Genomic DNA, 27,402 nt, shown 5'->3' on the forward strand with positions numbered 1-27,402 from the left:
TTAATAACCAATGTCACCCCAATAAATTCAATAAAAAGGGAAGTAAAAATAAAAATTCAAAATCACTTTTTAAAAAATCATTATCACAACATATCAGTTAAAGAATTAGTTTTATATAATGCCATTAAATAATTAAATATGTATAGCACATTTAGGCTTTATTCTCTGTAAATTAAAGAGATTTTTCTAAGCACTTAGGATCCGAGGATCCAACATATTTCAAATAAGCTGCTGATTCCACAAAATTAAATTAATCTATTAAAACAGTGTAACTAGAAAAAAATACATGGAGACTGAAGGGTATTATGGGTGAAGAACACGCCTGAGTTTGGGAAGGACTGAAGGAGAAGCGTCCTTAGCACGGCAGCCTGGCTTTGGGGCTGGGAACTGCGTGAGGTCTGTCCAGAAGGTATCCGGCCATGTCGTATGCAAAATAGAGACAGTTATTGAAGAAGACAGAAGATACAACAAACATTGTCCGTAGGACAATGACACCTCAGTCCCCTTCCAAGTAGGAACCTTGGGACCTCACACAGTTCTTCCAATCGCCATCACCTGCCCTGTCGTAGTTTCCTGAATCTCATCGATGATCTCAAATCTATTCCCTTTCAAAGGTGATTTTAGTTTTGGGAAAAGCAGAAGTTGCAGGGCGCCAAATCTGGGCTGTAGGGGGACTGAGTCACCTGGGTGATTTCACATTTTGCTAAAAGACTCTGCACAAAGACGTGATGCATGAGTGGGCACGTTGTCCTGATGAAGCAGCCAGTCACCAGTTGCCCATAGCTGTGGCCTTCTGAGTCATCCAAATAGTTTCCACAGAGGAATGTTCAAGCTTAATGCAAAATTTGATGCAGAATGTGTTGCTCTATCTGCTCAGTCACTTTGCATGTGACGGCCACACAGTACACATGCTCACTCAGCAGCATCTACCGCCCCCACTGACCAGCACAGTGAAGTCGTCACTGTTCACACACGTGCACTCCAGTCCGCTCTCCTCGGCTGCCAGGTCACGTCGATGAGGCACAAACCGTTCCCATGATGTTAACAATGGCTGGACTCTTCCCGGACAGACCTCGTAGTTTCGGCCCTAGGACAGACGGTCGGAGGATAACTCAGCATCGCCATCCCTGGGGCTGACGCTGGCCCGCTACTTCTGCTCCTCTACAGCACGGAGCTGGATTCCAGCAGTTCTGAAACACTGAAGAAGGGCAGCGATGTCCCCCCTCTCTGAAGAAAAAGTTGAAGGTTCCTGGGGCCCACACGAAGTGTGAGGGACTCCCCAGGAAACGTGGGGAGGTGGGGAGGGGGACAGCCAGTGGCAGCCCCGGGGACCTGTCCCGGTGACAGCTGTGCACGCCCACGCAGCCACAGCCAGGTCCTCTCGTCCCCACGTGGCATTGCCTGCATCCACGGCCTCACCCCTGCTTTCGGACTCAGACAAGTTCTTACTGATAAACCACAATTTCCAGCAAAAGACACTCATCCTACACGGGCGAGCCACACAGGCTCGGGGGGACAGTGTATGTATGCCTTTGGGTCACATGCATCTGGCAAGAGCACCTGCTACCCCCTGCCTGGATGGCGTGGGTTTAGTGAGACGAGACCGCCGACAGAGGGCGCTGTGGAGAGGAGGAAATTCACGTAAAATGTGTGAAGTGCCCTCAGGGCGCCCCACACTCTGTGAATGTCCCTTTCTGCCCAACGGGTCATGACCCCTTCACCGTGGGAAGACGTCCACAGCAGGGGGCTCTCCCCCACAGACCGCCCGGGCCTCCTCACAGTGGGAATCATGGAGGAACAAGCGCAGGGCTATCACACGCACAGCCACCACCACCACGCGTCTGTGCGGGAGCAGCCGCAGCGCGGGCAGACCTGTAAACTCGCTTCCTTCGCTCACTGGCGCCACCTACGTGTCGGCTGACGACATCGTCAGGCAGCTGCGCCCATGGGCGTCGGGGGTGCTGTCTTTGCTCTGACCAGGAGAGTTGATGTTACACAGACAGCAGACACCACACAAATGTGTAATCACGGTGACAACGGGAATAACTGCCCCGCACACCTACTAAAAACATGAATGTCTAAAAACATGAATGGGGCCTGACTCTCCCCACGAAGGCCCTTGAGTAAGGAGCCAGGCCAGGGGCTCTGGCGTGAACGGGAGCGATGGCCACACCCTGGACGCTGGCTCGGTCACCCTGTGGTCTGGGGCACGTCCACCCCGGCTCCCTGAGCCCCACTCTCCTCGCCTTCGAGTGAAAATGCGGACCTCACGGGTTTGTGAAAACTAAAAAGTGAATCCATGGATTAATTTATAGTTTTATGTGTAACTTAAGGTCAGTGACAGAGCGACACATGCTCCACACAGATTACATGTAGAAGATGCATGCACCGCACACAGATGAAGAGAGCAGGAGACACTGATGGGGGGAGAACCCACTGAACAGGAAGTGCATGGCTGCAACAACAGGAAAAATAAAACAAAACAGAAGCAGGAAAAAAACGGGCAGATGAGAAAGAGAGAAAGAAGAGTCAGAACCGACTGGGAGAGGGAGAGGGAGGCCCAGGACCCAGGACCCAGCACCCAGGACAGGGAAGGAGGGAGACACCCCCGCACAGCTGCGCTGGGCCCGCCCTCTGCCTCTTGGTCAGGGTGACGGCCCAGCCCTCCCATGGTGGCGCCACGATGGGGACAGACAGCGCAGGTGATGCGAACGGTCCCAAGCAGCAGGGCCAGTTGGGGCAAGTTGCAGGAACTCGGGGGAGGGGGGAAGCTCTGGGGGAAGTCCAGGGGAGTCCGGGCGGAAGGAGAGAAAGGACGACCGGAGAGGTGGAACACTCTGGCAGGTACAACGAGGCCGCTGGAGCCCCGGCGGACTCCCTCTCCGGCTGGCACCCTGCTGACCCCCGCGCGCCAGTCAGACCGCCCTTCAGATCAACAGCTGGCCACCCACAAGTCCAGGGGCAGGAGGGAGGCGGTCCTGGACTCTTCATGACGATCAGTGTTAGGAATGGTGGCCATGCGACACATTCTCGGGGCGACGCGGGCTTCCGCTTAAAAATCTGACACCTGAAGTTATGAGTTATCACAATGGAAAGCAAAAATTCAGGGCAAAACGTTTTTTTCATCCACTGGTCTCCATCTCGCTGAAAGATAACTGCAAGTTCCCAAGTTGATGCTTCATGATATGCGAACTGATGGAAGTCCCAAATAACTTCAAAGAGCTACTCAGATCTTATGAAAACCCTCTTTTAATGGGGTGAAGGCATGAAAAACAGCTCTGCTTCCGTGTCCAGGAGAGCTCAGTACCGTGCTTTGTGTATCAGTTTACAAGCATTTCATCCCGTGGTCTTGAAATAGAATTCCTACCGCAAGTGGTTCTGGTTCTTGGGATCCTTCTAGATCTCGTGGAGTGGGCCACTGGGGTCAGCGCCTCCAGGGCCGTCAGCCGGGTGCCGGGCTCTGTGTCTCCCACCACGGGCTGCTCCTCGGCCAAGTTCTCTGCCAGACCCTCGGCCGCCGCGACGTGCTGGGAAGCCGTCGGGTGCAGCTCGGGGACTCCTCCCTTTTTCCATGTGTGATCGCTCCTCAGATGAGCTCACTGCACGGCTTTCAACCCCCGCAGCCCGATTCCGCCAAACTTACATTTCTACCTTTGGGGATCCGGATTTGTTCGGCAAATTGTCTCCGTGACTTGTCTGCCTTAATTGGCATCTCAAAATGAGTATGTCCAAATTAGAAGTCATGATTATTCTTCACCAAAGCCCGCTCCGGCCCACTCTTCCCCACCTTAATAAAGAACCTCACCGATGCCAGGTGCCGAGGTGAGTGTCTGTGACTCAGCCTCCAGTCCTCCATTTCTCTCATACTAATGCAAGAGTGACCGTCTATCCTCAAGGTCTCTATGGAGTTGGACCACCTCTCGCCACCTCCAAAGCTGTACAGCCCTCATCCAGCTGCCACCACGGCTTACCTGGGTCCTCATCATTGTTTCCGCTACTTTCCTTTCTGCCTGAGCACGCCAGTTTTTCCCCAGAGCCTGGGCTGCGCTGTTAGAAACATAAATTAGGCCCCGGAACCCCTCAGCTCAATATCCTCTGATGGTTTCGTGTGCACATTCCTCACACACACTTTCCAGGTACCGCGCGCGTGCCCTGCCTTGCCTCTCTCCCAGCTCATCACCGCCTACCCCGGTCCAGGCGAGCCAACCTTTCTGCACGCACTGAGCGCAATGCCTTCCTCACCTGGCCTTCCCTCCTCCCCTCTGCAATTGCTCTGAACCTTGCACACGGGTTCCCTCCATCCACTCAGGGCTCTGCTTCGAGAGACGGCCCTCTCCGCAGAAGCCGGTGTCCATGCAAACCACACCGACCTCACTCTCCAGTCTTCCAGTCTCCCATTTCCGTACGGTCCTCAATGCCCGCTCAAACTGTACAGCAAATGAATTTACTGCCGTGGGGCAGGAATCCCAACTGTGGCGTCTGCTATTGTGTCCAAGTACCTACAACAATGCTGGCTGAGAGCAGGCACTCAGTAATCACTGCTTGGCTGGAGGGGACTTTATGAATGTAGACACATCGTCATACTCTGTCACTCAACAGTTCTTACACTGCATTATTGTGATAGGAAGTACAAATAAATATGACTTTGAAGAGCAAAGTTATTCGTTTTGATCAAGTATAGGAGGTCTTTCTGGAAAAATTCCAGCTATTGTAAATATAACGAGAACAGTTGGTGTGACATTGACGTAACCTGTCTGCCCAGGAGAGTGGACTGGAATGCACATGCGTGAACAATGATGACTTCACTGTACTAGTCAGTGGGGGCTGTAGACACTGTTGAGTGAGCGTGTGTACGTGGAGGGCCATTGTATCCAAAATGACTGAGCGAGTAGAGCAACAAATCTGCATCTAATTTTGTGTTAAGCTTGAATGTTCCTTCACGGAAACTATTCAGGTGACTCCGAAGGCTTTCAGGGACAATGCAATCAAGGTTGGGCACAAACACTTCAAAGATGGCCGAGAATCTGTTGAGAGTGAGCCACGTTCTGGAAGGCCTGCAACAAGCAGAGCACCCTGGAGTGTTGAGTGTGTGCGGGCTGCAGTCAGCAAAGATCGGCAGCTGGCAGTGTGAGAAGCAGAAGCCAGTCGGGGATCCCAGAACTGCTGTGTCAGAGATTTTGGTGCAGGATCTTGGCGTAAAACACGGTGGGGGAGATTTGTTCTGTGGCTTCTGCTACCGGAGCGGAAGGAACATTGTGCTGCAGTTGCTAACGACTCGATCCAAACCACTGCCAGTGAACCGGATCTCCTCTAGAAGGTCATGACCAGAGATGAATCATGGGTCTATGGCTGTGATCGGGAAACAAAGGCCCACTCATCCCAATGGAAGTCGTCTGGTTCTCCACGCCCCAAGAAGGTGCGGCAAAGTCGCGGCAAGATGAAGACCATGTTTGGAATAGTGGAAGAGATACCTGATAATAACTTCGAATCTCTGCTGTCACTTTCTGGTTTTCTTTCCATCCCATAAAAATATGTGAGAATAAAACAGTAGATTCAGACATTCTCCTTCCCAATGGGATGTATGTCCACAGACTGACCACCTCTATTCTGTAACAATGCTGCAGGTGGTGGAGTAATTGCGTAGAGGGTTTATCAACAGTCTCAATAAATAATGGGCAATTCATCTCCTCTGGATTCGACAAACAAATTCTCTCCCTCTCTCCCTCTCTCTACCCCAAGTCAAATTAGCTTCCAAAGTAAGTACTTGAGGGCTAAAAGGTGACAGAGACAGATGACTCCTCCATCACCCTCCATGCAAGTTTCCTTACTGGCCATGAATTCCCACTGAAATATTGACATCTGTCATTGCTGATGCAGAAATTTTATTTTTTAATGGGAAAACCTAGTTCATTGCCCCAGTGTTCTGAAAACTCATTGTATTTCCGATGGATTTCAGGCAAGGAAAGCTATGCCTGAGTAGACAAACACACTTTTTAAATGGGGAAGAGATCACTGAGGACAATAACTAGCAGTGGTGTTACACATTTTCCCGAAGTCCCGAAGTTTTCGAGGATGAGGAACTGCCGTGCGTTGGGCCCAGGACCGCAAGGAAGAGATGCGGGAGTTAGTCCTGGAAAAGTGCGGCGGACAGTGCCAGCTGCCTTCTGGGTCTCTGTCCGGGACAACAGAACATTATTTTAGATCTGAGAAAAAACAGTCCTGCGCAGGGTCTGGCCCTAGAAAAAGTACTCTCATGTGACAACTTCATTCAACCCATTAATATTAAACATGCCAAGGGTTTTATATTGTGAAATTAAGGCATTGCCTCTTCATTCACAAATCAGGCAACCTAATTCAATCACATTAACCAGTGTCTCGAATGATTAGATACATCCCGGACACCGAAAAAAGCAAAGAAATCCACCAAAGCAGTTCCTGGAAGAGAGGAGGGAGGGGGAAGAAGGCGTTCGTCTGTCTGCACGGAGGACCCGGGCTCCGAAATCCTCCCCGGTTCCACCCAGAATAAGGGGTCAGTCGGGGTGAGGCTGCTGTGTGGACACCTGTCGCGTCCCCTTGGTACTGTCGTAGTGCCACGGTGTCACCACACGGAGCCCCGTGGAGAGCGAGGTTGGTCCCCTTCACCGCCCAGGCAGGGGGAGTGCTGGCCCCTGGAAACCCCCCCCCGGGCTCTCCGAACAGGCTGCCCCTCCCGCCGAAAGGGGAGAGAAGGCGTCTCCGCGTTGAGAGCAGCCAGGGGGGAGGCGTGGCTGCTCGGGCACCAAGTGAGCCCAACAAACTCCCCGTCCTCCGCCGGGGGATTCCTGACTGTGAGTGCCCCTTTGTGCGGGGGCGTGTTCCCCCGTGGGGCCCCTCCCGTGCCTGACCCCGCTCCACTGGGCAGTGACCCACTGGCCCGGTTGGGGGCATGGGGCGTGGGTGTAAGACACCAGCCCCTGAGGTGCCGCCCTTCCGTGGCTCCCGCCCCTCCCTCCTCCCTAAACACAGAGCAGCTATGGAGCGGCGGCCAGACGTCAGGGCGAGCGACCTTCTCCCTCGGAGCTGGCAGGCGGATTGCCTCCCCGCCGCATCCCTGGCCACAGGCCCACAGTGGGGCCGTAGCTTGGTACGAAGTCATTGATTTCCCTCGAGCTGAGATTAATCCAGTTAAGGACCAGACATTTTAATATTAGCAAGAGGCGCTGTGTGCTGTGTGATTTCTTTTCCTCTCCTCTGGGACGCTCTTTGAGGTCTCAAGATCACCGGGGCCTTTGACAAGTTTGTCAGCGGCCAGGGGCCACCAGGACTCATTGTGCACTGAGGCGTCACAGACCTTCTCCGCGCCAGCGTCTGCCCCAAAGGGGGCTGGCCGGCTGCGGTCTCTGGGCGCTCCACAGTCACGCGGACGGGAATGGGTGACGCGGTTCATGAACACAGAGATCACTGTCACGGTTGATGCTTAAAAACCCACGCTTGGGCCAAAAAGAGGTCACGGCAAATGACTAAGTGAAAGGGGAACTGCCAGCACAAAAGCGTGTGTTATTTCTTTATGCCAGTATCTCCGTGAGCGCTAGCGAACAATCAGATGGTTGTTTCTCCCCTCGGGACTCGGAAAGCCGTGCTCAGTGTGAGGGGAAAACCTGTGGTTATCAGACAACAAAAAAATTGTCTAAATCACCAAGTTTGTATCAGTCATACGACGAGACCTAGTACATTTAAGAACAGTCGACGAAAGAGTAGCCCCACCACCAACAAAACCACCTGACCACAGAGGAAAATGATTTACGTAAGCGTTTCATCTTTCTCTCTTTGTGTTATGGAAGTTTCTTTGTTCACATTATCTCTGGTGGTCTGTTCAATGTTGGCAATGCACCGGCGCTGTCCTGAATGGAGTGGTCGGGGGTGAGGAGCGCTCTAGCCACCAGTAACCAAGGCAGCTGAAAGACCAGAACAAAGAAATGAGTTCGTGTGAAACACTTCCTTGGCTCACACCTCGCCCTCGGTCACAGGAAGGGGGTGGGGAGGGGAGCATACACAGCTCCTGGATGTAGAATGACCGATACACGTCTGTGACCAACGTTTTCGATCACTACCTTGCAAACGCCATGCACACGGCACGCTAGCGCACAGAGGGTGCGGCCCAGACCCTCTCCACCGCCCTCTGTCCCCGCCCCTCCAAAGCGGCCTGCTCGCGCGCGGGCGGCCATGGGGTCACTTCAAGAGGGTTTTTATCTTTCCGAAGAACTTTGGAAACAATAATGAGTAATTGCTACATTTCTCAAGGCTACTCACTGATTAGAAGCAATTTGCTTATTTTTCCTAAAATAAGAGAAATCAGAGGAACATTCACAGAACCCAGGACTTTAACAAACGCAGCAAGAATCAGACGAAGCGACGATACCCGGCAAAGCAGTGCTGTCCCTTGAAAAGCCGTACTGACCGACGCGGCCTGATTCACAGAAGGGGGCCCCGCGGGCCCCGGTGGGAGCCAGACCACAAGTTAGCCGAGGGCAAGCACCCTCAGGAGAGGAGGGGGAATTGCCTCACAAGTGAGAAAAGAGCAGGAAATAAAGGCAGCACTCAAAAGCACAGCTGCTTACCTACAGTGCCATTCACTGACCCACACTTTGAGAGTCTGGCTCCTGCACACCCACACGGGGGTGGGGGGGGACTCCAGAGCGACCGTGGGGGAGGTGGGAGGTCACTGCTGGAGAGACAGGAGCCCCCGGCTAACAGCCTCTCTCGGGGGCTCCCAGCAGTCTTCCTCCAGGGGCAACGTGCCCTTCGGGGGCTCCTTGAATTTCCTTCCACGTTAGATATTTAACCTGGAGAACGTGGCGGAAGTCCAAAGGCTTCACCGATGCTTTAGCGCCATCTGACCTGTCCCTGCGATTCTGTCACGCGCCCTTCACCACGCCCTTGACGTGTCACTCTGACCTCGTCGGCCTTGCCCTGACTTCAGCCAGGCACACAGGGAAACACAGCTGAACTGGGATTTCTCGTTAAGAGGTTTTCAACATTGTTTAGAGTTGCGCCAGGATTTTCTTGGATGTAAATCGCACCAAACCTCAAAGCTGTCATTGAAACTGCGAAACAAACAATGTCCTAAGAACGCACCGCGGTATTCAGGCGCAGGAAAAGCCCGCTGCCTGCGGGGCCAGCACGGACCTGGCGGGACCGAGTGGCTGGGCGGGAAGTGCGAGGACTCCCAGTAAAGATACATGAGCTCGTGCCCCGAGATCAGCGTCATTAAAGAGGCCGTGACAAGGACGGCGAGGGAGTGAGAGTCCGGAACAGTAGGACACACTGTAGTATCTGTTTCTCACCCCTGCTTACATTGCCTGGCAAGGTTTGGTTAAACGTTTGTTTAAAAGTTGCACCCAAGGTCTGTAAGTTGTCACTTCAGCCACGCCCTTGTCCTACACAAAAGCTACGTCACGATTTGCTTTGAACGCTGACTACTTCACTGTGGAAATGCTTGCAGGGTGACAAAACCGTGGTGGGTCTGACCGTATCACACGTGACCGGCCAGGTCATGCAACCCCGTTGGAAACAGCGATCTGAAACTCAGCCCGATGCCCACGACGCCGGCACAGTCCCCCGCGCAGTGACGGCGGGTTTTCTTCCGCTGAGAGGCTGACGTTGACGTGTTACTTAGTCTCCGTAGAGCAGGATTCTTCCCTTCTGTTCCTCACAAGCCCCTGTAGGAGCTCCCAGTCTGCATTCCAAAGCGCAGTCATTTGTAAGTTTATTTATGCTATACCTCTCGGATCTGTCTAAAAGGGAGTGTCACATTTCAAAAAAAAGAAGCTACAAAAGAAATTGTGGAAATAAGAAATTGGATCAAAAGAGGAGAACCTACGTAGACATAAAAACTATCACCACACAACAGGTTTAGCTTTGACCTTCCCAGTAGACAGAGCAAACTAGGGACGCAAAGGCACCTTGGGCATCTCAGTACTGGATGGCCAGTCCTCGTGCAGAGCTTAGGGTCCAGAAGGGCAGGGCCCTGGGTCCTCCCCAGGAAATGCAGCACCCCGCTGCCTTAGTGATTGTTAGCTGTTGGCAGCAAAAAGAGAAGACACCCCCCAGACTAAGAAAGCCTCTCAGTAGTTCCTGAAGCCAGAGGGGCTACCGTGATCCCCCCTCCAGAGGCAGGGGAAAGTATGTTAGTTTGGATAAAGCATTCCTTTACTTTCTAATGGTGCTCTCCCATGGAAACCCCCCCTAGGTATTTACTACTTAGGGGGAATATTCATGCAAAGGAGTTGCCTCCTGCTTGTAAAGCTTCCTTACACAACAAACAACTATTAATTAATGAAGAAATATTTTTTGGATTCGCAATTTTTTGCCCAATTAAAACCAAGTATTCACACCTACCAATGCCTTCAGTGGCTGGTTGTAAACGTTTGGAGCTACATACAGACAAAAATAACGGATACGTGCGCTTACCTGCCCATCCCACCCAGGGCACGCCCGAGAGCTGCAGCTGACTTCAGTTCATATGGAAGCACCTAGGTTGCATCCAGCACTTGGCTATTGTGAATTGTGCTGCTATGAACATTGGGGTGCACAGGTTCTTTTGGATTGGTGTTTCAGGGTTCTTAGGATATAATCCTAGCAGTGGAATTGCTGGGTCAAAAGGCAGATCCATTTTTAGTTTTCTTAGAAAATTCCAGACTGTTTTCCATAGTGGTTGCACCAGTCTGCAGTCCCACCAGCAGTGCACTAGGGTTCCCTTTTCTCCACAACCTCTCCAACACTTGTTGTTTGTTGCTTTGTTTATGATGAATCAAAAAACTGTGGTACATTTACACAATGGAATTCTATGCAGCAGAGAGAAAGAAGGAGCTCCTACCCTTTGCAACAGCGTGGATGGAGCTGGAGAGCATTATGCTGAGTGAAATAAGCCAGGTGGTGAAAGACAAATACCATATGATCTCACCTTTAACGGGAACCTAAACAACAAAACAAAGAAACAAGCAAAATATAACCAAAGACACTGAACCAGAGAACAGGCTGACAGTGACCGGAGGGGCGAGGGGAGGGAATGTCAGGGGAGAAGGGGAAGGGTTCACAGGAACAAGTGTAAAGGACGCATGGACAAAAACTCGGGGGGAGTGGAGATGGGAGGGAGGTGGAGAGGGCTGGGAGGGGTGGGCTGGGATGGGAGTAAAAGACAGAAAACTGTACTTTAAACAACAATTAAAATTTAAAAAGAAAGAAAGAAAGAAAGAGCCTTAAAAACAATAAAGCAATGGGATGCATTTATGAGAGGTAATGATGTCACTGTCACGGAATGACAGCAGTTTGCAAAGTGCTGCTGGCTCCGCTGGAAAAAGCACTTCTCCTCCAAGAGCACCCTAGTGAGAGGACAGGGGACCTTCTCGTCAGGGTTAAAAGCCTGCGGTATGCTGGGGCCCCACCCCACGGCAGTGACGGTGCTCAATCACCACCGTGTGTCCTGTTTTCCGAGATGAGCTCCATGCATCGTTTTATCCTAAAGGCTCCATTATGCTAATGTCTTACAAAATCACATTTTGCTGTTGCTGGAAGGTCAGGCAGGGATATAAACATTTGCATTTAGAACCAAAGAGTTGTACAGCAGTCCATTTCCAAGGGTTAATAAGATGCCATCAGAGTAGGTTCAAGGACTCATCCGTGGCAGCTGCCTAAAATGCTCTCCAGATTAACAGAAGGAAAAAGGGAGACCATTATTCTAAGTTAAGCAAGGGAGGGAAAAAAGAAACAAATGCTACAAAAATGGGGGTATTAAAACTTGGCTTCGAGTATAGGGGTGATTATTTGAAATCTCTTCATTGAAGTTTTGATACCTTGTTGATCTGAAGTATCACTGGAACAGAACCACATTAAATAAGTCTCCGTTACACAGTAGGTGGGCTGCTGAATTATCCGCCATCTCCACCCGCCATCCTCAAACACTTTCCAAAATACGTTAGCTAAAGGTCTGTGATGTGCAAAGAATCAATACCAATATTTTTGTGACCTCGTTGTGTGTGAGGAGAGAGCTTAGGTTTTTACTCCTCCCAGATACCGCATCCCAGCTCTCAGGGAAAAGAATGATAAGCTAATTATTCAGTGCAAACTAGATATTATTCCCTAGAGTAATGTTTTATTTCCATCTTTCCCAGGATTATCGATTCCCTCCAATCACCGAGGACGGCGAGCATAACTCATGAATACATTGTATCATCAATCCATCAATAATTTGTAGTCCCGGGCAACAACTGTCAAACAGCTGAGTGAAAACACATCACAACCAGAGAGCTCCCTCCGGACCAATTATTGTAAATCAAAGCAACGCCGAGGAGAAGCAGCTGCTCTTTGGAAACATGTGCCTGGTGCGCACTTGGCATCCGATTCTCTGACGCAGACCCGAGAGCCGGCTGCGGGTGGAAGGGTCCGAGCTGCCAGACGGGGCTCCGTGTGGCCAGGCGCGGTGGCCGAGTGGCTCTGGAGCCGGACGTTCTACAGGGCGGGCGCTCGGTACTCTCGGGACGCTGTTTGGGAGGGGTCCCTGACCGCGCTTCAGGCTACCCCCAGGACACGGTGGCAGGCGTGGTCCGGGGCAAGGACGGCTCCACCCACGCTGTGTTTGGGGACAGAGGGAGAGACACACAGCGTCTTCTGTCAGGACCTGGGACGGGCGGGGACGGAAAAGCTATAGAATACGCCCAGGGTAGGTTGCCAGCCCAGCTCCCAAAGTCATATTTGAAAAAAAATAAAAAAGACTATATGGCTTCTTGCCAAGTTCAAATCTTGAAGTTTCTCATCGACTAACTCCAAATTTATTAAAAGTGGTTTTTCGAGGGCTGTTATATATTTCCCATCAAATGGTATGTTTTTGTTTTTTTTTCACATCAGATGCCAAGCTACGGAATTTGGGAAACTATTGCTCAGATATTTTACAAGGAGAGAGAGATTTGCTGAAGGCCTCGGAATAAGGTGGCTGTTCTTGCACCAGCGTGCGTGGGGTCAGTGTGGGTTTTCCCACCCAGGCAAAATCTAAGCAATTTGCCACGAACACTTTGGTCCAATAAAAATAAATAAAATATTTTTTTAAAAAGAATGAAATTTGGAACCAAAAGAAATTGGTGCAAGTCTAAGTTTCAACACCTTTTAGCTGTGGGTCTTGAATAAGAAATTTAGTCTTTACTGTCAGTTTCTGTATAAATGAAAAATATTTATATTCCTAATAAAAATCAAGCAAGGTAAGTGTGCAAGTTTCATAAACTATTAAGTGTTAATAAAAAAATTAATATTCTAGTGAGTGTAAAAAAATGTATTTCTGTAATAGATTTACAATAATGGCTGACAGGAGAAAAATATTATTTTCTGTAACAGTTCACACAATAAATAGGACTATTTTAGCTTCATTGTCAAAGTAGTCAGAAAATCATCTGAATCTTGGAATTAGGCCCAAGAGATTATGATCCTTGCCTCCTCCTTCCTTCCTTCCTTCCTTCCTTTCCTCCCTCCCTCCCTCCTCTCATCCATCAACCAACTAACCTGTTTAAAGTTCGTTGAAACACTTTAGAGCCCCACGTGTCCCTACTAACTAAGTAGTGGAATACAATGTTGACACCTGTTCGTTTTAGATTTGCGTGACAGTCGGACTTTTCCTTTTGGAAAGGCAGACTTGCCCCATGTGGGCGGGGCCTCGGGAACTGCCCTCCGGCTGCGGGGCGAGGCTGGGGCCCGGCGTGTCCGCTCCTGCCAGCCCCCTTTCTCCCGGTGCCCTTCTCCTCTGCGGATGCCAGGGGGATCATGTCTGTGGGTTGTGCGGCCCCTTTGGTGGCCCCGGGGGTAGGGAGGTAGGTTCTGCGTTCTGACCTCTGACGGGTGAGCTGGGAAGGTGGAGTCACTCTCTTCTCCGCAGCATCAGAGACAAAGGACGTTGATGTCCTGTTTGCTTACTTGTCTCCTGTGACCTCAAATCAGTGAGAAGCAGCGGCCTCCTGGGCGGGCACAGGCTCTCTGAAACCTGGACCGGCCGAGGGGGGGGCCTGAAGCCCCGGGGGTCCGTGTTTCGGGAAAGGCCTGCCTCCCGCCGTGTGTGGGCTGCTTCCCCGCCACCTGGGGCTGTGAGGAAATGGACTACATCTCAGATTAAAGAAGCTCCGTCCCGATTGTTTAATGGGAATAAACACTTTTATAAATGAAATATTCCCAGTGGTCACAGAAAATAAACTAACCTTTGAATACTTTAAGTGTCCCAACCATTTAAGGAAAACATCCTTCCCAAAGAAAGTACCAGCTAAGAAATAATGAAAGAGTCCAAGTTTAGACAATTAAGGAGAGCCTTTGGACACCTGGATTGTTTCATGTTTTACAAAAGAACTGGGTCGGACCTCCCGTGAAGGGAGCGGTCTGTGGCAGCGTCCCGTGCTTCTCGGATTGGCTGACTGGTTAAGGAATCTAACGTTACACACACACGATACTTAGCTGGTGAAAAATATGCATTCGTATTTTATTACATGGAATCACAATTCTGGAGAGTTTTAGTGTGCCAGCCAAAATACAAGTTCTCAGATCCTTATATAACTTTCCAAATCTGGATTAATATAAAATCAGGCTATGGCATGACTAATCATTGGACAGTTGCACAATTTCTATTGAGAACGAATGAAAAAGCATTGGGAAATAAGCATAATTTTAAGTTTATATACTTGTGGTTCTTTAGTTCCAAATGGTACAGAAAGGCTGTGTTTTGGGTTTTTTTAATGGAGTGTTTTATTTCTGCTAGTTTAGAAACTGGACCTGCAGAAAATTACGTAATGTGCATTCATGACCTTCGTGAGTCTGTATGACACAGTTCTAGCTCCCAGTTTTCTCTGTAGAAGTTGCTTTTTGGTTAAAAATGATCATTGGTTTGGGTAATTGAGGCCACATTAGAAGGAATAATAACAGAAAAATATTGCTGTTTACCCAGGGCAATGAGATGAGTTTCTCTTTTTAAAGGAAGAAGAGAGTAGGACTTTCCCTAAACAGAGTGCCAGTTTGTTCCAGAATAGGAAGAAAATACAGTGGGGGAGAAACCTCAGAGACGGTGGCAAGCTGCAGAAAGTTGAAGGAAGTGGATTCTACTTGCCTTTGTTTACGATACCCGTGTCTAAAAGGAAGCTATAAAATGTGTTGGAATCAGTGCAGAGCTTACTAGTTTTCATAACTAGTAAAGATAATTTAGCAAGATAATTTAAGAGAAAAAAGAAGCCCATAAAACCGGAGTCACCGAATATTATGTTAATGCAAAATTAGAGTCGCCTTTTCTCTGGTGAGTGGATGAAATCACCCCAGAATGCTTAGCAAGGCACGGTAAAGCATCCCTCCCGCCTGTGCGTCTGCCCTGGCTGCCGCCCCTCCCCTTCCTCCGGAGTCAGCCGGCTTCAGAGTGTCCTCATCTGCGGATGACCTCGGGTTGCCTTTAATCATCTCACCTCAACGACACTCTCTGAAAATGCCTTATTGTCGCTCTGATTCGATGAGTGACCCTGCGTTGTTTCCCCGGTGCCCGGGACTTGAATGCGTGATCAAATCTCCGGCAGTTCCTTTGATCTCGCCTTCTGAAAATCAGATCTAAAATTTGATTTTAATGGAAATTTAAGAGAATGAATTCAAGATCTACTGTTCACTCTAACATGTCCTTGAGTCTCCCGGAAGGTCGCCGGAGAGAGGGGCCGGAATCACTGGGCTGGCTGGGCGTGTCTCACGCACGCCGACTCCAGCGTCACCGGGGAGCCCGGGAGCGGCCGTGCAGCCAGAAGGCTCTCGGCCTCTCCAGGTGCAGGGCGCGCAGATGAAGTGTCACTCATGTGGACCTTTCACACGGGAGGGCCTCGGACAGCAGCAAAGCCCTCGCCGCCCGCCCGTACACACTCTTACCTTGAGGGGAAGTGCCGATCAGACCCTTATGAAATAGTCATGCACCTTATCACACAGGGGGATTGTACTCTCCCCATTCGGCTATTAGTGGTTGCCGTAACGATCAACCCGGACATTTATTTTTATGGAACTGGTTTCTGCTTAACACCTGTGGCTGGCCTGCAAGCTCTGTGTAAACCACGGGCCACGCTCGTGTCTTCGTCACGGAAGGACGGTCTTAGGTCTCCGGGACAGGATGGCTACAGGTGCTCCAGATGACAGGCACCTCGCAGGACAGAATCCCAGTCACGGGCCTTCGGGATGCTGTCCGCTCGGCGTAGCGCAGACTGCGCCCGCGGGTGCATCGGGACGCCCAGGGCTCAGCGAGTCCGGGAGCGGATGCCGTTCGCGACAGCAGACAACCAGCCCAAGGTCCAGCCGGAGACGCGTGAACCACACGAGCACGAGTGGGCTGATGAGGGAAACTGAATGATAGCTATTTGTTCTGAATATTCTTGGTATTGCTATCTAAGTTGTTTTTTTTAATGGGTACATGAAGTTTTTTTTTCTTTTTCACCTACCTATGTTACCATCAATTTGGCGGACTCTGCCTCTGTGTCCTGATCTGAAACATTGCTAAATTCTAGCTGATTTTCACTGGCCTTCAGAATTAAGGAACACATACTTTTGCTGAGACTCTTGACTTTCCACGGTGACATAGTGGTTTGCAGAGGTTCAAGAGGAACTCGCTCTCATCCCACCGGAACACAGTCACGCAAATTGTGTGACAAAGGACACTCATGGAGAGTGATGTTCGAGAATGGCGGCCACTTCCCCAGGTCCCACGGCGCACGCTCACGGAATGGGAACCGCCTCCGCCCATGGCAGCCACGGCTAGAGAGCCCCACGGGGAGACAGGCAGGCTGGGCCCCTGCCGGCAGAGCCCACTCCCGCGGGTCAGGACTCCCGTCCAGTGGGACACGCAGCCCTGAAGGGCGCGGTGTAGGGCCCTGGCGCCCCTCACCCAGCAACCTCACCCCAGCGCTGCCTCACTTCGCGCGCACACGCGCTGGCAGGGGCTGTTCCTTCAACTGCTGCTTTGGACATTCTATGCCCAGGCGCAGAGAACGGCGCGAGAGAGCCAGCGCAGGTTCAGCAGCACACCGGTGGCGGGGGACCGCGGTGGGCCCCACGGCCAGTGGCCCTCAGGTGAGCGCGTGGCGTCAGCCTGCCCTCCACGGCGCATCTGCCCGCCTGCTCTCGTCCACGTACAGCCGCGGCCGGCGTGAGTCAGCACTTGCAAAATGGTGAACGCTCTGACTTTGGAATCCCTTCTTCAAGCAGCATCTCGGATTACTCTGCACAGAAAAATTTCCTCAATTTCCTGCCAGCCTCCCTCAGCAACGCCCCCCAACACGGGCCCGGCTGGCAAAACCCCCACTTCTGCGCAAGACCGCCTCTGTGCTCTCACTCCCACGGGAAGGGCACGCTAAAGCAAAAATGTCCTTGTTAGAGAGAAATGAAGTTCTTGGCAGAATCGTTATGTATTTTTCCATAATTTGACGTGATGGCAAATTTAAGTTGCTCTCATACGACTGCCAAAATTTCGTCGTCTTCGGGGAAGGTTTACTCAGGAAACGCCCCTTCAGCCCATCCAGCACGCCAGGAAACGCACGCCCTCCGGCTCCAAGTCATTAGGGCGTGTAATACACACTTGCAAGTGCTCGAGACGTGGTTTTGGGCGAAACAAGAATTAAGTCTGAAGTTGATCATTTTATTTCATTAGTCGGCTCCCGCGACTGATATGTATTTGGCAGGTGCTAATTAATTTATAATCCTAGAATATTTTTTGTCTTGTGCTACATTCGACCACTGGCAAAAAAAAAAAAAAATTGCTGGTAAGAACATATTCGCTAATAATCGTGATGTATTTATAACGCGTATTCAGAGCTCAAGCCTGCAGAGCGATTTCATTTATTTTTAATAGCCTTTATTTATGAGAGCAGTTTGAGGTTCACGGCAAGACTGAGCAGAAAGTGCCACGGGCGCCCACAGACCCTCTTCAGCACCAGGCGCGCCCCCTGCTCCCCGATCCAAGCCCACACCAGGGTGGTGCAGACTGCGCGTCGCGAAGGGGCACAGCCCATCAGCCTACACTGACACGCCGTCACTCACGCCTGCAGTTTACGAAGTGTAAGATGCCACACATCCAGCATTAAGGTATCACACAGAACAGTATTTTTGCCCTGAAAATACCTCTGGGCTTGGACTATTCATCCTTCCTCCCACCTTGATCCCCGGTGACCACTGATTTTGTACCGTCTGCACAGTTTTCTCTTCCAGAATGCCGGAGGGTCGGAGTCCCACAGTGTAAGGCTTCTCAAGCTGCCTTCTTTCACTGAGTAACACACTCTTAAGTCTCCTCCAGGTCTTTTCATGGTGTGATGGTTCACTTGTTTTTAGCACTGAATAAGGTTTTGTTGTCTGGATGGACCACAGCTTACCTGCTCACCTGCTGAAGGACATCGCAGCTGCTTCCAAGTTCTGGCAATTATGGACATAGCTGCGATAAGTGTCTGTGTGCAGATAATTTTGTAGACATACATTTTCAGCTCATTGGAGTAAACATCAAGGAGCACGATTACTGTATTGTACGGTAAGAGTAGGTTTGTTTAGCTTTGTAAGAAACTGTTCAACTGTCTTCCAAAGTGGCTGCAGCATTTTGCATTCCCACCAGCAGTATGCGAGACTTCCTGTTGCTCCAGGTCCTTGCCAGCATTTGGTGTTGTCTGTGTTTTGGATTTTGGCCATTTTGATAGATGGGTAGTGGCAGCTCATGGTTTAGGTTTGCAATTCCCTAATGACATCTGCTATTGAGAATGGCATATGCTTGTGTTCTACTTGTATATATTCTTTGGTGAGGTGCCTATTACCATCACTTGCCTATTTTTTAATTAGGTTGTTCATTTTATTGTTTATTTCGACAAGTTCTTTGTATATTTTGGATAATGGTCCTTTATCAGATGTGTCTTTTGCAAATATCTTCTCCCAGTCTGTGGCTTATCTTCTCATAACCTTGACATTGTCTTTCACAGGAAGAAACTGTTCAATTTAATGAAGTCCAACTTATCATTTACTTATTTCATGGGTCCTGTCTTTGGTGTGTATCTAAAAAGTTACCCCCATCCTCACGGTCATCTGGCTTGCCTTCTGTGCTGCATGCTAGGAGTTCTAGAGTCTGTGCTTCACATTTAAATATATGAACCCCTCTGAGTTTATTTCGTGAGGAGTGTAAAGTCTGGGTCTATATTCAGTTGCTGCCATTCCATTTGTTGAAAAGACTCTGTTCTCCATCATATCGTCTTTTCTCCTTTGTCAGGGAGCAGCTGGCCATATGATGTGGGTCTATTTCTGAGCTTTCTATCTTATTCCATTCACCTGCTGGTCTATTCTTCCACCAATATAACGCTGGAATAAACGCTGGCTTCGTTATTGTAGCTTTACGGTATGTTATCACCTACTTTCCTGCTCCTTCAATACTGTGATGGCTATTCTTGGTCTTTTACCTCTCCATATAAATAATTTATCAATACCCACAAAATAACTTGCTGAGATTTTAATTGGAATTGTTTTCAGAGGTGGCCAATCTTTTGGCGTCTCTGGGCCACACTGGAAAAAGAAGAGCTGTTTTGGGCCACACATTAAATACATAAACACTAACAAAAACTGATGAGCAAAAAAAAAAAAAAAAAAAGGTTTAGCTCTGGCTGGTGTAGCTCAGCGGATTAAACTCCAGCCTGCAAACCAAAAGGTTGCTGGTTCGATTCTCAGTCAGGGCACATGCCTGAGTTGTGGGCCAGGTCCCCAGGAGGGGATGTGCGAGACACAACCACACATCGATGTTTCTCTTCTTCTCTCCTTCCCTTCCCCTCTCTATAAAAATATAAATAAATACAATTAAAAAAAAGGTTTGAAGTAAATTTTTGATTTTGTGTTGGGCTACATTCATAGCCACCCTTGGCCCCCCCCTTGGCCCCTGGTTTAGATAAAGTTGGGAAGCTGACATCTTGACAACACCGAGTCTTCTCCACGGACACGGTATGCCTCTCCGCCAACTTAGTTCTTTGGTTTCCTTCATCAGACTCGTGTGCCTTTCCTCACATAGATCCTGTACTTGCAAGGGTTACATCTAAGTTTCTCATTTATGGGGTGCTAAACACGTCCGTTGCTGGTAATATGAAAAAGCAGTCGACTTCTGTATATTAACTTCGTATCCTGTACTGTTGATATTAGTTCAGGAGTTGTGGGTTTTGGGGATTTTTGGGGGGCCATTCTTCTAGATTTTCTACACAGACAGTCATGTCATCTGTGAACAAAGACAGTTTTACATCTTCTTCCACTTTCTCAGGTTTGTCTAATTTCAATCATTTCCCTCTTCTATGTTTTCGAGTTATATTTCAATAATTTATTCCGGAATGCAACGTTTCATCAAAAGTATCTCTCTCCTTTAATAAGAAGACATGTTCTATTTTACAGTAAAATATTCTTCAATATTAATAAAACGCTTTCTTAGTAAGCGAGGGCAGTAAGACTTCAAAGGACAGGATCAAATTAACAAAAGTTTTATTTTTAAAAACCAAAACATTATGAAAAAATCATATACCATGTGATGCAGATGTTGAAGCTTACATCTGGACTAAATTAACATGATTCTTCGAGACGACCTAGTTTCAGACTGTGTTTACTTTAACCCAAACCCCTGGAGGAAACACGACCATTTACCCATTTCTTTGGGTACCTGTACTTGGGGGAGGGCAGACTGGTGCGCACCCCCAACACTAGCGAGCGTGAAGTGAGACAGCCGGTCAGGCCTTGCCTCACCCGGGTCAGGTCCTGAAAGGGCCCACCGGCATCTCCCACCCCTGACGAGGGTGCCAGTGTCCCCTGCCTGGCGGGGCTGTGCTGGGGAATTAAAGAAGACGTCTCGTGGAAGCGGTGCTCAGGCCGGCACCGGGGTCATGGCCGGCACTCTGAGATGTCACCGTTATTGTTACCGCTGGCTCCTGATCTTACGGGAATTGCAATATCTCTGTGCTTTTCTGCAGTTCCTCACGAGCAGCCCGGACGAGCCTTCCCTCAGTCAGAGCAGCTCACCCCATTGCTCCACACCCCTGCGGGGCTCCTCTCTCCCCGGGGTAGAACCCAGGGCCGAGCCCGCCCCGCACGGCCCGCCCCACCCGGCCCCTTCCGACTCCTCCCCTCCTGTGGACTCACCCCCTGCCCAGCCACGCTGGCCTCCTCGCCGGCTGAGCAGAGACGGGTCCACCCTGGGGCGCAGACTCCCTCTCCCCTCTGCCTGACACCCCTCGAGGGGGGCTGCCCTCCAACGTCACCTCCTCCGAGAGGCCTCGCCCCCCCACCCCGCACTAGAGCGCCTTTCCGGAGCTCTCTACTCTTTTCACACACCACGTTTTTCTCCCGAGGACGCACGCTTCCCAGTTACTCGCTTCTTTACGTTCTTCCCAAGCAGAATGAGGCGTATTTGAGAGGATGCTGTGTTCTGTTCCATTTCCTGCCACAGCCCAGCACCTGGAATGGTGCCTGGCACATGTGAGGGACTCACTGTTTGCTTCTGTACTTGACTGACTGCATGACCCCACGCCCCTCCCAGCGTGGCTTCTGGGTCCACGCCGTCCTGTCGGGGCGGGTGGGAGCCTGTCAGAACTGCGGGTCTCTGCCTTCGCCCCAGGCTGACGGGCGGGCCCCCAGGGACTCTGTTGGGCACGGAGGCCTGAGACCCTGCTCGCTGGAATTCTTCCAGGGCCCCTTGCGGTTCGCTGGCCTCCCCTCGTGAGTTATTTTACAACATGCCCGGCAGCCTAAGTGCAACTAGCGCACTTACCGTGTTTGGCCACGGAGGTGACCGTGACATTGACTCACATTGGCCAGAGGTCTTTTTTGTCAATAAACGCCCTGAAAGACACCTTCACGGGTGTCAGAGGCTCTGATCTGTTTCCTCCGCTCTCGCCCTGGCCCGGCGGCTCTGCTCTCCAGGCCCCCACCTTGTCCATCACCCGAGTGCCCCCGGAAACGCACAGACAGTGGGGTTGTTTCTCTTAAACGTCTTCCTTTAAGGAAGAGGGTCTCAAACTCTTTGTAACCAGGGATTTTTTTACCCAGATGAAGTGTGTTGCTGGTGCACAGAGTGTAAGGTTGGTGAGCGGGAGGCTGCTCTGGCCCAGTGGGCCCACCCTGCTTGTTCACCTCTCCCCTGGACCTGCCCCCCTTCTCCCACCCGGCTGAGCACAGCAGGCAGGGGGCACCCGCCGCTGTTAGCCTAGGAGACCTCTGCCGTGGGGGAGGGCTTCTCAGGGTGCCGTCAGCACCGGGACTGGCGGGCCTCCACCCTTGGCCATGGGGTCGGATTCCTGGTCTGGTCCGGGCGCGTACACTCAGGGGCACCGGTGGGAAGCCCCGCCCACCGGTGGGAAGCCCCGCCCACCAGAGTCCGGGAGTCACCACGGTGGGAGCCGGGCCTGCCGTTCTGCTAAAGCGAAGGCATCACACGCGCAGGGTGTGTGCCCGCAGTCATTCCCCATCACCCCATCCCGAGGGTCACACTCACTCAGGCACCCAACACACCGAGACATTTTTAATAGGTCAAGTCTCGTTTTCTCTGAATAATTTTCAATAAAGCTTTTGTTCTAACAGTTAAATACACAGAAATTCTGATAAACGGCTTACTGCATTTATGATTTTAAGTGATTTAGTGAAGAACGCTCATCACCACTTTTCCAGGAGAGTTTAGGGAAAACTCCAGGAAATGGGACCGATGTCCTGCCCCCGATGACACAAGCGTGCGCACGCAGAAGAGTGTGAGAAAAAGTGCCCAGAGGTAGGAGGGTTCCAAACAGGACGCGACTCCTTCGGGCCTGGAGACTGAGGGGTGGCTCTTGGCACTATTTCCGTTCAGCTTTCAGTGTGACTTGGGGTCGAGCCTTAAAGGGGAGCGGGGATAAGGCACCTCCTCTTTCCTGGCCCCACCAGATGCCGCCACATCAGCCACACGTGCCCCGAGGCCGAGCAGGCAGGGGCCGGGGCGGCGCACGCCTGCTGGGGTGGGGAGGCACGTGCGGCTGCTACCGCTGTGGTGTGCCCGGCCACAGGGTACGCCGGCCGGTGATGCCCGGCCAGCCCCTGGCCCTCGAAATACACAGAGCGAGAAATGGGGCGATGAGAGGCAGGGGTGCGGGGGCCCTGCGAGGGAGCCAAGGCTGGGCCGTCCAGTCCCAGCACGTGGGGGCCGAGTGCTCTGAGGCCGGCCGCAGGCTCCCGCGGTGGTCTCCCGTCGGGGCCGTGCGCTCCTGCATCCAAGGGCTTGTCCCGCCCGACTGGAACCCACCCCCCCACTCTCACAGAAAGGGCCCCGCCCCCTTGTTCTGTGTTCTCCTATCAGACTCGAGGTTTCCTACCACGTTTGTGTGCTCTGCCACCTGATTCCAAAGCCCTGGTCTCCCACAACTGTTTTTATAACGAGCCCGTGTCACACGATGGGCCGCGGCCCCCCGTCTGCGCCCCAGCTCCCTGACCCTCCCCGCGGCAGCCCTGAGCTTGCGTCCTTACCCGCCCACTGAGGACTCTTTAAGTTCCGGCGGCTGAAATGACATTCTCTCCAGTACCCGCCGTTCTCTAGTATGTTCGCTTTAGATTTCATTTTCCTATTTTGCTTTGATGAACATAAAACGTCTATGTTGCACATTCTGCTTCAAAATGCCAGCTTATTTTCGCAAGTCTGGGGGCAGTGAATCTTCCCGTGTATGGCACAGACTCACCTCCACTCGAGGAGGAATGTGCTGTGTTTGACCTACAGCGTTAATGACAGGGCCCTTCAGTGGGGCCTGTCTGTGCTGGGGCGTCAGCACCCCCGGGTGCCAGCTGGGTGCCCCTCAAGGGCACCTTCCTGCCTGCTGCTCTGCTGGGAACGTCGGGCCTGACTTTTACGCTCCTTCCTCATTCTGGACCACGCGGGCACTGCGGAGGGTTAGATCTCCTTCATCCCCCCGCCCTCCGTTTCGTGCATGTTCACCCCACTGCTGCAGTGTATTCTTCCATCTCCTAGGTGCCCACTGCACGGGACGGGCCCCCGTCACAGCCACCTCCGGTCCCCGGGACGTCAGCTCCGCCCTCAGACCCCAGGTTTGTCCGCCCCCCCATCTCAACACCTCTGTGCTGTCCGGCTCTCCCCTTGCCCCTGGAAATAAGTGCTCCCTCTTGGGGGGCAATTTGACTGTGGTTTTTAAATTTAGGGAGGAGTTCAACGGACTTTTCCTATCAGTTTGGGTCTCCCGCTTGCTGGTTCCTGACTCCCGGACCCTGTGGGGGCCGTCCTAGCCCGGAACCACCTGGCCTGTGACTCTACTTACTGTACGTCGAGAGAAGTAAACCCCCCAAATCACCCTGTTAAAGCTTCAACTATTTAGACTGGAGAATGAAAGACTGAAGAAAACACACTAACATTGTCAAAGTAACAAAGGGACCTCCGTCCGCGCCAAAGAAGATGCATTTGCGCATCTGTGAAATGGGCTGTAGTGCAGGGAGAAGGAAGGAGCATTCACGCGGGGGAGCGTTACTGACATCGCAACATTTTGGCCCAGAACCTGTGAATGAGGGACTTGCCTCTAAAGCCCTTGTTCTGCTTTTTAAACGTTCTCTACATCATCAGAGACATAATCAACTACGATGTTTTTTAATTAATCAAGAAAGAAGGACAGAAAGACAACATTGAGAGGGACAGACGTGCACCCGAAACCCATATTTGAATTTGACCCCAGCGCAAAGCATCCCACGTCCCCACCGGCCCCAGCTCCTCGCTCAACAACAAAACGCGGTCCTCACGTTACCACGCCGACTCCACCCCTTCCGTTCCCTAGCAACACGGAAAGCCCCAGTTTGACGTCACGTCCTCTCCTGCTGGCCCCGCCCCTCCCGGGGACCGGAGCGCCTCGTGACCGACAGAGACGCAGAGAGCCCCTCTCGGTGGAGACGTCACCCACGAACGCCCGCAGCCCGCAGCGGGGGGCCTCCTGCTTACCTGGGCGTCCGGCTGGCGGGGCGATGTTCTCCGTGTCTTCGACCAGGATGGCCGCCAGACCCACCGAGTCGGTCGGGAGGACAGAGCCACTGAAGTCCACGCGAGTTAAGCTCTCGGGCTCCCTCCGAGAGGCCCCCGAGGCGCTCCAGGGACGGCCCCCGCTGCCGGGGGCGGAGGTCATTTCCGGGCCTTCCCTCGCGGGTCTCAGCACCACGTGGACGATGCTCTGCTGGTCCAGGTCGCAGCCCTGAGCGGGGACAGAGGACAGACACACAGTCAAGTGCCGGCGCTAAAATGCCGAGTGACCTTGAACTTGCCTGGTCTTCTGCAGTGTGCAGGGAGTCTAAGGCTGCTTCTGTGCAGTGACTGCAGGCAGCCCGGACCGGTGACAGCGACGAGTGTGGGATGGGTCACACTCGCCTGCCAGGAGGGCCCCCGCACTCACACGTGTTCCACGAGTGTCCCGGAGCTGCGCCAGAAGCTAGGAAGTGGGGGGCAACCACCACACCTTCACAGAGGCCAAAGTGGGGTCGGAAGAGGCACGAGCTCGAGTCGGCAGAAACACGGGCCGAGTGCAGCAGGGGGTGGCACGCGGTCAAGAAGGACCGACTTCCAAAGCGGCACGGCCTTGCAATCACCAGCCTACGTCCTGGCCTCTGTCTCGACTTTAGAAATTACTGAGTAGGCTATCATCAGGACCGGGCATTTTTCTCTAGAATTTATGATAGATGTGCTGGTGGCAGATTCCACATCCCCTCCCCCCACGTCACAGCAGGCACATCGTCACCCCAGGGGGACCCCAGGAGGCAGGCCCACTTTATCTGGTTTCACAGGCGAACACGGGACCGAGCCCAGGTATGATCTGCATCTCTGTGCTGATGCGTATGGACGGGAGACCATGAGGTTCGGGGGAATTAGGGTCAGACGTCCAAGTATGCGCTGGGACGAAAACTAGACTACTTCAGATGAAACCCCAGGTTCAGACTCTCTCCTAGGCAGAAACTGTCACTCACCTGTATGTCCCCGCCTCCCCACAAACCCCCAATGTCAATGTCTTCAAATCACGTGTTCCCAGGCGCTCTCATCTCAGGAATGTTCAAAGAACGCCCACGCAAAACACAATGAGGATTTCAGAAGCAATGAACTCTGCCCCCTGCACCCCGCCCTGCCAGCAGTCCCTGGCCCTCACTCTCACGCCTCCGAGAGTGGGCCCGTCACTCAGAGGCACTGCTTGCTCCCGCCCCCTCCACTCCGGGGGGGGGCCCGGGCGGCAGGACACAGAGGCTGACAACTCCAGCCTTCCGTGGAGAGTGTACTGAGGGAACTTACACACGAGGCGAGTCTCGAACCCTGGAAAGATGACACGGATTCCCTCTGCCCCATGTGGTGGGCGCTAAAGAATCACACAGAACAGCCCTGGCTGGTGTGGCTCAGTGGATTGAGTGTGGGCTGCAAGTCAAAGGGTCGCTGGTTCGATTCCCAGTCCGGGCACATGCCTGGGTTGCAGGCCAGGTCCCCAGTAGGGGGCGCATGAGAGGCAACCACACATTAATGTTTCTCTCCCTCTCTTCCCCTCTCTCTAAAAATAAATGAATAAAATAAAATACAAGAATTACACAGAACAGGGAGGGCGGAGGGGCACCGGAGTGTGTCTCAGCCCAGACAGGGGCAAGTGCCTGGCAGGCTGGCCTGGGGCAGGGCAGTGGCCTGTCCGGACACCAGCACACCGGAGCCACTCGGACACCCCGGCTCTGGGCTTACGGGCAGCAGTGTCTGTTCAGAGCTCCGGGGTCCCCACTCTGCCTCTCTCTCCTTCTCCCGACACCTGACTCAGGCCGCACAGCCCAGGCCTGGGTGGACACGCTGACCTCCTAGCCAATATCACTACAGGCTGGGTGGTGGGCGCAGCTCCAAGGTGACCCACCAATGAGCCCCCCTCACTTAATCCCCTCCTGCCCCGCGTGGGGAGGACCTAGGAATGTGCTCGCACATCCCTTCCCTGATTAGATTACATTATGTGAAACTTTGCGGATTCACAATCTAATCAGGCCATGCCCGACGTAATCCAGGAGTCCTTGAAAGACGGAGCCTTCTTCCTGGTGAAAAACACTTGAAGCCCAGGACAGGCTCCACAAGAGAGACTGCCCACCGCTGGACGTGAACTTGGGAGGGCCACGTGTCAAGGAGTGCGGGCAGCCTGTAGGGGGCAGCGAGAGGTCAGGGGTCTTAACCCCAACAGCAGGGAACCGAATTCTGCCACAGCCCCCTGAGCTTGGAGAAGGACCGCCCCCCCAGACACACACTCCAGATGGGACCCAGCCCGGCCCGCACTGGGACCTCAGCCCCGGGTGGAGAGCAGCCTACGCTGAGCCCGGACCCCTGGGCCCTGCAGACCGCGGGACCACCCAGGGTGCTGGGAGCCCGCAGGGTCG

The 27,402-nt window shown here is 52.2% G+C and overlaps 1 protein-coding gene across 3 annotated transcripts in view; it reads right to left on the reverse strand.

Annotated features, from left to right (window-relative positions):
• Positions 1-27,402, reverse strand: part of PRKN (parkin RBR E3 ubiquitin protein ligase) — an 831,387-nt gene that overhangs the window by 502,518 nt on the left and 301,467 nt on the right. For all 3 annotated transcript variants that reach the window (XM_045844065.1, XM_045844064.1, XM_045844066.1), the window contains exon 3: positions 24,971-25,217. In XM_045844065.1, coding sequence (XP_045700021.1) covers positions 24,971-25,217 — 247 coding nt within the window. The remainder of the gene's footprint in view (positions 1-24,970; positions 25,218-27,402) is intronic.

This window comes from Phyllostomus hastatus, unplaced genomic scaffold, assembly GCF_019186645.2.
Source record: "Phyllostomus hastatus isolate PE091 unplaced genomic scaffold, TTU_PhHast_1.1 phas_contig_40, whole genome shotgun sequence".
In the NCBI taxonomy this organism is placed as follows: domain Eukaryota; kingdom Metazoa; phylum Chordata; class Mammalia; order Chiroptera; family Phyllostomidae; genus Phyllostomus; species Phyllostomus hastatus.